This window comes from Mus caroli, chromosome 13 (genome assembly GCF_900094665.2).
Source record: "Mus caroli chromosome 13, CAROLI_EIJ_v1.1, whole genome shotgun sequence".
Classification (NCBI taxonomy): Eukaryota; Metazoa; Chordata; class Mammalia; order Rodentia; family Muridae; genus Mus; species Mus caroli.
The window spans coordinates 12,968,341-12,979,101 of record NC_034582.1 but is presented as its reverse complement, the minus strand read 5'-3'; the positions used below and the strand labels follow the sequence as shown (position 1 = coordinate 12,979,101).

Below are 10,761 nucleotides of genomic sequence, written 5' to 3'. Positions count from 1 at the left end.
CCCCTTGGTCTTGCAAACTTTATATGCCTCAGTACAGGGGAATGCCAGGGCCAAGAAGTGGGAGTTGGGGGGGGGGCGCGGAGAGGGGAGTGGGGGGGCAGGGTATGGGGGTACTTTTGGGATAGCTTTGGAAATGTAAATGAAGGAAATACCTAATTAAAAAAATATGTGAGAGTCAACCACAAGAAAAAAAATTATTCCATTTAGTTATTGTGAAGCATAAATGAGATGACATATGAAGCATAAGTAAAATTTCTTTAAATATACTCTGGCCATAGTATTCTTTTTATGATTATTTTATTTATTTACATTTCAAATGTTAGCCCCTCTCCCAGTTTCCTCTCCACAAATTCCCTATCTCATCCTTTTTACCCCCGCTTCTATGAAGGAACCCTGCAGTCCTACCTCACCACCCTAGCATTCCCCTACATTAGGGCATCGATTCTCTACAGGGCCAAGGCCTCCTGTCCCATTGCTACACTTGCAGCTGGAGCTGTGTGCGTTCCCTCTGTGTGTATTCTTTGGTTTGTGGTTTAGTCCCTGGTTTCGTTGATATTGTTGTTCTTCCTGTGTGGTTGCAATCCCCCTTGAGCTCCTCTGTCCTTTGCCTAACTCCTCTATTTGGGTCCCCGTGCTCAGTCTGTGGTCTTTATTTATTTACATCCCAATCACTGCTTCCCCTCCCGATTCATCCCTCACCGAGTTCCTTTACCCCCTTCCCTTTTCCTCTGAGAGGGTGAGACCCCCTCTTCAATACCTGCTACCCACTAGTCCATCAATTCTCTGCCAGATTAGGTGCATCCTCTCCCACTGGGGCCAGACAGATTAGCCATGAAGACTGAGCTTCCTGTCTGCTACATGTGTGCCTATGGGCCTCATTTCAACCCACGTATGTTCTTTGGTTGGTGGCTTAGATTCTGAGAGCTCCCAGGGGTCCAGGTTTGTTGACTCTGTTGGTCTTCCTGTGGAGTTCCTATGTACTTCTTGAGTTCCCATCAGTCCTTCTCTCAACCTTTCCATAAGTTTCCCTGACCTCCATCTAATGTTTTGCTGTTGAGTATGTGCTTCTGTTTCTGTCCACTGGTGTGTATAGCCACTCAGAGGACATTTATGCTAGGCTCTGGTCTTCGAGCATCGCAGAGCATCATTTATAATGTCAGGGATTAGTGTTTGTCCATGGGATGGACCGGTTATTGGTTTGGTCATGCTGTTTTTATAACTCTAACTTGTCTCTGATTTTGACCTATGGAGTCCTAGAATTAAGTACTCTTAGGTTGGCTTGTAGGTTTGTTGCATTGGAATTCTGCTGAAGGAAGGAAGAGAGAAATAGACATATGAATATGACTGTAGAAAGACAAAAACTTTAAACTGAAGATATAATTAAGGGAAAAGTTTCAAACAATTGGCTTCCCACAATGTTCATAAGAATGTTGAGCAAAAAAGCCACAAGATTGAGAAATTCTGGTCCTTTTGGCTCTTCATGTCTCACAAAAGAGGCATGACAAGGGAAGTGCTCACAAACAAAAGAGCAAAAACCAGGAAAAATATTTTAGAAAACTATCTCCTGAGTTCTTTTCTGAATCAATCTCTGTAAAGCAGAAAGTATCTAAGAATAGAGAGTGACTCTCTGCTGTTCAGATGTGTGCACCCAGCCTGGGAGCTCAGCATCCAAGCACATGCTCAGAGTTTCCTGCTGACACCTTATGACTTTATCTCTGGAACTTACCTTTCTTATCTGTATGGTGAGAACTTTGGCCTAAAATCTTTTCATATCTAATATTGCTTGGTGTACTTTGACTTTATTTCATTTTTTTGCTGTATTTTTTGAATTTTAGAATTTATTATTATTGTTTTACATCTTATTCTGAAAAAGTGATAAGAAGTATAGTGTAACAAATTTTCAGTACCCAGTTTCATAAGTTATAGCTTACCATGTTTTATTCATAATTCTGCCTGTTATGGATCTTCCATAGAATGTTTACAAGTGAAATTTAGAACTCACCTAATTTCCTTTCCAATTATCTTAGAATATATTTAATAGGAAAGGACCTTATTTAAATCCTCACTAAGGGTGGCAGAGTGGTTCAGCTTGACAACCTGAGTTCTATCCCTGGGATCCACATGGTGGCAGGAGAGAGCCAAGACATCTGGCTTCCACAGAATCGCTGTGGCCAGGATGGCAAGTTCTCCAGCTCTCTCTCTCTCTCTCTCTCTCTCTCTCTCTCTCTCTCTCTCTCTCTCTCTCTCTCTCTCTCTCTCTCTCTCTCTGTCTCTCTCTGTCTCTGTCTCTCCTTATGTCCCTGACTCTGTCTCTCTCTTTCTCTCACATACACACACACAAATTTAAAGCATAAATATGCAAACCATTATTACACATGAATAAAAATAGTAATTAATGTTATTAAGCATGCAATTGCCATTCAGATTTCTGTCTCTCAAATTGAAATCCACATTCCTTCTTTATCTCACAGTTCCTTTCCAATCTTTCTTTTTCATTATAATTTTCATAATTTTTCTATTGTCCTGTTATGGTAATTGTTTTTTGTGGTGTCTCTATTTTTAATAGTACATTAAAATTATGTAAGATTTTTCAGACTTTTATTTGAGTTTTCTTTTTCTTAAGAATATTTAATAGACAATGATTATTATTTTTCTAGGTATCACGTAAGGACCTTTTTTTTTGGTAAAGTTGGAAGTTACTAATGATTGCCTATGTTTATTATCAATAATGTTTGACTCTATCTTTTAATTCAGTAGGAATTGCATAGCTATGGGTTTTAACTCTGCTATGTTTTCTTTATTGTTGGTAAACTTTTACAAAACAAATTTTTCTGGATGCTGGGGAAATGTCTAAGCTGGCAAAATGCTTGCAATGCAAAAAATGAGAACACACATTTGAATCGTCAGAACCCACATAAAGCTCTGGGTAAGGCAGCTTGTGTTGGCAACTCCAATGCTGGGTGGTCAGGGTGTATAGAGATAGATGGATCCCTGGTGCTCTGAAACCACCCAGCCTAACCAATCAGTTAGTTCCCTGTATAGCTAGGGAACCTGAACCTGTTTTTTTTTGTTTGTTTGTTTTTAAATAAAGTTTAAGTGCTTTAGTCTGCCTTCATCTCCAGCCTCCAGGTATATTTATATAACACACACACAAACACACAAACACACTGGGTATAGTTTACTTAGTGAAGGTTAGGTAGATGCAAAATTTTTCCCTTATAAAACTTTACAATATGAATTTATTCCTTAGTATATACCAGTAGCTTTGGGTGATTAAAAATTCATTATGAACCCACAAAATTTAACATACTTAATTTGTTTAAATCATATACTAGGAATACTTGTATTCTCTATTCTTGGACATTTTCAACAAGAAGAAAACATACATGTGAGTTAAGTAAGATATTAAAATACCAAGTCTATTCATATTTTAACGTAAAGTGTGTGTGTGTGTGTGTGTGTGTGCGCGCGCGCACATGTGTGATAGGACTACGTATTATAGCATGCATGTGGAGGGCAGAGGGAGGACAGAGGGCAATTTTGGAGAGTCAATTCTGGCCTTTCACCTGTTGAGTTTCTCCTATGTTTTCTGTGTCTGTGTGCAGTCTATTCCAGGCTAGCAGGCCTGTAAGCTTTCTGCCTGCTCTCTGCCTCCCACATTACAGGAGGAATACTGAGACTACAAGTGCATACCACCATAGCAGGCTTGAGTTCTAGGACTAGAACTTAAGTCATCAGACTTTCATGAAAAGTACCTGAAGAGCTGTCTTCAGTTCCTATCATCATTTTAATTCTTCACACTATTAAAAAAACACACAAAAAAACCAAGGAAAAAAAAACAGCCGAGAAAAGCAAAGTCCAGATATTTGTATACATTTGACATACTCTATTATCCATCACAAAATATTTTATTACCTTTGGCTCTTTCAGGGAATGGTCTATTAGTAGAATTTTGCAGGTTTTAGAATATTGGTAGTAGCTATCTAATAGGATTAACACATTTATATTTTATCTTTACATTCACTACTGGCACTGGTGTACTCATCTTTGAAATGTTTCTCTTCCTTGTTCTTAAGTTGCTGCCACTGGTCTGTGTCTTGGAAGGAATCAGATAGCAGACAGTGAAGATGGGAATAATGTATAAAGTAGCAACAACAGAGGGCCAGAGGAACTAAAGAGTTGTCCGTGTTTAGAGGACAACTATAGTGAATGTAAATTGTTTTGGTGTGTGGCAAAAGATACAGAATGGTGACTCCATCAATTTCAACAGAAAGGACTCCATCATAACCCAATGTGTCACATCAAGATATATTATTATTTTAAGAATTTTAGTATTAAAAAATCTTGATCAGATTTTTGGAAGTTTTTTTGTATCACATAAAGAGTAAACTGAGGCAGGTAAGCTGTAAATAAGGGCATAAGAACTTATATAGATGTGGGAGATATCTGACAGGTCAAATTATCAACCAGGAATTATTGATCAGTTGGACATAAACACAAAGTGAAAGACAAGAGTTTAGGGTAACTCACGTTTCTTGGTTGTGTATATGTTGAGATGTGTTTTCCATTAAATAAGGTAGTGACTATAGGAAAAGACCATTGGTTAATGGTGTGTGAGTTTGACTGAACTGGTATATCATGCCTGTTTAGGGCATCAGCAGCTTGTAATATCTTGGACTTTTGGATGGAGATGCCAATGAAAACATAAGTACACACAAACATCTTTGGATTTAAGAACACAGATTTGAGTCCACATCTCAGTTCTGCTACAATACTTCTTGTGCTTTATTTTGTTTTCTTTCCTTTTATTACCATCAGGCTAAAGCCCCACCATGAAACTCTTGGTTACTTAGAATCCTCAAGCTTCCCTTAGGCTGATTTCTGTCAGGAGAGCTGTCCTGAGAATTGAGGCGCTCTAGGTCTGGAGCAGGTGTATATAAGCATTGGGTGCCACTGAGATGCTGAGCCTGATGCAGCACAGCACTGGAATGGGTTCTGGGAGCAGCAGCTGTTCAGTTCCATTCTTCTGGTGTGTGTGCAGAACCTCTCATCAATTTGTCAAAGGGATTTGGGATTCCCCAAATGATAAGCGTTGGTAGAGAGAGTATTGAATCCTGAAAGGTGTCACAGAGTTACAGAGAGTGTGAGTGCCTGTTACTGCTGGGATTTAAGGTTTCTGGTGAAGGAAAGAAGGGCAAGGGCAAGGCACTATTCAGAAGAAACAGAAAGTAAGGGAGACCAGGAGCTTGCTTTTAGGATCTCAACTGCAAGGTTTGCTATGTAGTCAGTGTTCACAGAAGCCACAAGATGGCGAGCTTGTCCCTCATAGTGAAAGTAAGTGGAAGGGCAAGGGATAGAGGGAGAGGGAGAGGGGGAGGGGAAGGGAATGGACAGAGAGAGAGAGAGAGAGAGACAGAGAGAGAGAGAGAGAGAGAGAGAGAGAGAGAGAGAGAGAGAGAGAGAGAGAAACACTGTGCTCTTGTTTCTCTACACCCTCTTTAAATTTTCCTTACCCCTGTAATTTCAACATACAGAACTGACAGATTTTTTTTTCTGTTAACTTTGGATTAAAAGCACAGTTGTTTTTAAACAAACAACCCCAACCATTTTTATTTCATATTCAGATAGTTATTGATTTTTCAACAGATAATTCATTTTCACATTACTAACAGATAAATCTAATTGTAAACACAGTTCTCAAAATTGTTGGTATTATTAATATCATTTAAATAGTTAAGTATTAGGTGAGAAGACAGAATGTTTTTTGCTTACAAACACATGCATATATACACACATGCATCTTATTTTATTTATTTATGTATTTATGTATTTATGTATTTATGTATTTATGTATTTATTTATTTATTTATTTATTTATAGACAGGGTCTCCCTATGTAGCCTTGGCTGTTCAGGAACTCACTTGTAGACCAGGATAGCCTCAAACTCACAGAGATTGGCCTACCTCTTTGTCTCCCAAATGCTGGTATTAAAGATATGCGCTACCATACCCAGTTTTACTATACAATATTATTATTACCACATTCTTCTGTCTACTGAGCAGTGTCCCAACTGTAAAAAGTTTTTCATTTTTAATGGATGTTAGACAACTTATTTTTAATACTTGAGATTTCTAGTCTCAATACTTTGACATACCTCAACATATCTTTTCTTATGATATTATAAATATTATATGGAAGAATGTAAGCTAATATATTCTTAGTGTGTTGACTAATATGTATATATTGATTAATGTATATTTAATGCTCAATATAAAATTCACTTTGCTTTTGCTATGCAGTCAAGTTGAATTTTGAAGTAAATGTGAGATAAATGTTAGTACTATCATTGAGGATCACAGGAATTAAATGAATTATTGAAGATTTAATAGTTGGCAGTATCATAATTTGAACACAGATATTTTTCAGCTATGAAGTTTACTCTCTTTTTATTGTGCCTTCTCTCTCTAGTGAAAGCATTTACATATTTCTTTACTAGAAACACTTGGAAGTTGCAATTTAAAGTTTAGCGTATTTGTGCTTCACTCATGTTCTATGCTGAACAAAAAGAGAATTTATAGTAGAAGGCAACAGGCATGCTGTGCTTTTATTTAGTGACTGCTTTTCTCCTGAGCGTACTTCTCTGGAAGCTTATTTAGAAGAGTTGATTGAGTCATGCTGATGGCGAGACACCTCAGTTTATCTCACTTGAGGGATCCGGAATCCTGGCTAGATGCACATATTGAGTGCTTTGAAACCTCATCCTTCTTGGGACTCCTGTTGAGCTCAAGGTGGTTTACCAAGCACAGTGACCTTCTGCTTCAGGATGCTGTTCTGTGCTGGGAATTACCTGTGGCTTGGAAACCATTGCTGTGAGAACTGCAAGCCTAGTCTAGTGTACTTACAGATGCAGAGTAGCTCCTGAGCATCCATTCGCTAAAGCTCGGAAGGACTTTCCAGATCCCTACATGGTAACTGCTAACTTTACTTCTTTTATTACTATGATCCCTTCATTGTCCCCTTTTGTCTTTAAAAATATTTAAAGAGTAGTTGTTTAAAAATTATAAGCTTTTGTTTTTGAAATTGAGGGAAAAAACTTTTTACCTGAAGCAGGTCATTCAAGTTTTTCTTTTAAATTGCATTATTTTTTTTTTCATAACTGTAGTAGTCATAGTAGCATTACTTGGAAGATAGCAGGAGTAGCTGAAAGATAAATAATATACTGGAAAGATTGTCTATAAATAAATGATAATTGAAATTAGATGATAGGTTTATTACAAATTCGCTCTCTTTTTGTTTCAAAATTTGAATAATAAAACACAAGTAGACACAGTGCCCATTTTTCTGTCATCAGTGATAAGGGATGTCAACCACGCCTGCTGGTGCATACTCGTAATCCCAGTATTCATGGGAGAGTTGAGGCAGGAAGGTCTAGAGTTCAAGGTTGGGTTATAGATCCAGAAAAACAAACAAGCAAAGAGAAAAATATCTTTAAAATTTTAATTATTTTAATAATATCTTAATATTACTTCATGTTTCATGTGTGGATTTAAAATTTTTTATTCATATGAGGATTTTATTTCTAATAGAGACTATTTTGGTAGCAAACATGTCCGGGTAGATTAACTGTTGATTGGTTCATTTAAACACATCTTTGCTTCTTTGTTCACCTTATAGATAAAAAATGATTGTTTTTGAGTAACAAGTATTTATTCTTCCACTAAATGTCATCAAACATTATACTAGAATCTGAGGATAGAGCTGTCAGTCAGAGTGAAAATATCCATACAGGTCACATTTCAGCATGGAGGTGACAACTAATCAATGAATGAGTGCAATACCCAACTTTGAGGGTAAATGCTATGGACACAAATAGCACAAAGGGAAAGAAAAATGTGATGTAGGCTGCTTTCTATAAATGGCCATTAAGGGAAGTCTTTTCGCTAAGGAGATATTCAATCAGTGGACTGGAGCAAGTGAGGGACTGAAACGGGGGTGCTCCGCAGTGAAGCAAATGCCCCAGCAGCCCCTTTCTACATATTTATAAGGCAGAGCATTTCAATACCTATGTCAGCAAAGCTCTTCGTTTCTTCACTTTCTGGGTAAGAAATGGGATTTGGAGTTGGAATCCCACAGCTGATAAAACCTTTAGGATTAAACAATAAGCACTAAGACAGAATAAAAAAGGAGGAGAAAAGACTCCTCATGTTCTCATGATTTTTGTTTTCCCTTCCTAACAAAACCCAACAGATTGGGAAAAGATCTTTACCAACCCTACATCTGGTAGAGGGCTAATATCCAATATATACAAAGAACTCAAGAAGTTAGACTCCTGAGAATAAAATAACCCTATTAAAAATGGGGTACAGGGCTAAACAAAGAATTCTCAACTGAGGAATGTAGAATGGCTGAGAAGCACCTAGAGAAATGTTCAACATCCTTAATCATCAGGGAAATGCAAATCAAAACAACCCTGAGATTCCTTTGAAATGTAAATAAAGAAAATATCCAATAAAAAAAGTCAGAAAGAAAAATAAATAAAAAGGCAGCACCTAAAATGACACTGGCAAGTTGTGAAATTGTTTTATATATGACTATTGCTTTTTCTCCCTTCAAAAATAAATTGACCATCTCATTCCCATCTGTTAGTAAGTCCTTCTTTTTTTCTTTTTCTTCCAGTGATAGTTTTTCTTTTAAGAGAGGGTCTATCAATGTAGCTCAGGCTAGCCTCAATCTCTTGCTCCTCCGTTCTCGGTTTCCTGAGTGCTAGGATTGCACCACCATTACTAAAATATGTCCAGCTTTAAAATTCATCGCTTGTAACTTGTTTGCTTAGTTGAGAAATCCACAAACCTAATCTAGGTCAATACATTTTGCTTCACTTTTGTACTGTCACATAGAAAAAGAGTGGGTCGTGTCTAGTGAGGACTTGGAATAAGTTTAATCAGTGATGAGGCAGAGGCCTAAGGAGAGAGAGTGAACCCCACTGCAGTGAGGGCTTTTACTCATCTTGCTCTGCTTCCATGAGAGAATATGGGCTAACATTGAATATATTCCTGACTCCCCCCCACCTTTTTTTCCAAGATAAGGTTTCTCTGTGTAGGTCTGGCTGTTCTGGAACTCACTCTGTAGACCAGGCTGGCCTTGAACTGAGATCCACCAGCCTTTGCCTCTCAAGTGCTGGGATTAAAGGGCGCACTACCATGACTGTCTTATTTTTCTGACTTTTAAAGAAAAGCCAGAAATTATGTCTTATGTGCTATTTTTTATTTTTTTAAAAATTGTTGCAAACTAAATAAAATCATTTCAAATTATTCTAAAGGCCAAACAAAACACCCCTGAGGGCAGAATGAGGTCAGCAACTCAGAAGGCTTTTGCTTTCCATAATGTATGATTAATTCTTACTGCTTCCACCAAGGGCCACATAGATAACAGGGAGAGTGCTGCAGTTTTTTTGAGGTGAATGGTTTTAGCACACTGTCACACCCATGTGGCACTGAATGCTTGTTCTTCTTGTTGCAGGATATGGCCAGACAGGGCCCATGTCTCACAGAGCAGGTTATGATGCTATTGCCTCTGCTATGTCTGGTCTAATGCACATCACAGGACCTGAGGTAGGTATCCTTAGATTATTCTTATTTGTTTCTCACATTTTCCATAATTTGTCTCATCAAGTTAAGCTAGAATTAATTTTAGAAAGAAACCAGGGAAAGAGAATGACTTTTTAAAAAATTAATTATTTTATTTATTTACATTCTAGTCCTTGCCCCCACTTTCAGTCCCCCCTCCCACAGTTCTTCATTTTATTCCTCCTCCACCTTGCCTCCAAGAGGGTGCTTCCCCCTCACTAGACCAACCCTTCTCCTGAGGCCTCAAGTTTCTTGAGGATTAAGTGCATCTCCCACTGAGGCCAGACCAGGCAGACCTCTGCTATATATGTGCCATGGGCCTCAAACCAGCCTGTGTATGCCTCCTGATTGGTGGCTCATCTCTGGGAGCTCTCTGGGGTCTGGGTTAGTTGAGACTGCTGGTTTTCCTATGGGGGTCACTCTCCCTTACAGCTTCTTTAATCCTTTCCCTAATTCAACCATTGGGTCCCTGACTTCAGTCCAATGGTTGGGTGTAAGTATCTGCTTCAGTCTCAGTCAGCTGCAGATAGGACTTCTCAGAGGACAGCCATGCCAGGCTCCTCTCTGTAAGCACTTCATAGCATCAGTAATAGTGTCAGGCCTTGGTGTCCCTCCTCTATGAGATGGATCCAAAAGTACACAGGCCATTGGGCCACCATGCTTTCAGTTGATTCTCCATTTTTGTTTCAGCAGTTCTTTTATACAGGAACATTTGTGGGTCAGAAGTTTTGACTGTGAGTTAGTAACCCTGTCCCTCCACTTGAGGCCCTGTCTGTCTACTGGAGGTTGGCTTTTCCAGTTCCCTTTCCCTAATGTTGAGCATTTTGGCTAAGATCACCCTCATTGAATCCTAAGAGTCTCTCACTGCCTGGGTCTCTGATACTTTCTAGAGGGTCCCCTACCTCCCTCCTCTTGAGGCTGCTTGTTTCCATTCATTTTCTTGACCCTTTGGATTTCTCTCCTGTCTTCGCATGTTTAATCCTGTTCCCCTTTTCCCCTCCACCTCCCTGCTTACACGAAGGTCATTCCCTCCTTCTGCCTCCAGTGATTATTTCCTTCCCCCTTCTAAGTGGATTGAAGCCTCCTCACTTGGGCCTTTCTGCTTATTACATTTTCTTTTTTCTTTTTTTTTTTT

At 38.6% G+C, this 10,761-nt stretch overlaps 1 protein-coding gene across 5 annotated transcripts in view; it reads left to right on the top strand.

The window, feature by feature from the left end:
* The window catches only part of Sugct (succinyl-CoA:glutarate-CoA transferase), a 778,692-nt gene that overhangs the window by 115,392 nt on the left and 652,539 nt on the right, over positions 1-10,761 (top strand). For all 5 annotated transcript variants that reach the window (XR_003834661.1, XM_021180767.2, XM_029468350.1 and 2 more), the window contains exon 7: positions 9,520-9,611. Coding sequence is in view for 4 of the 5 variants with exons in the window: in XM_021180767.2 (XP_021036426.1) it covers positions 9,520-9,611 (92 nt within the window). In the remaining variant the exon portion in view is untranslated. The remainder of the gene's footprint in view (positions 1-9,519; positions 9,612-10,761) is intronic.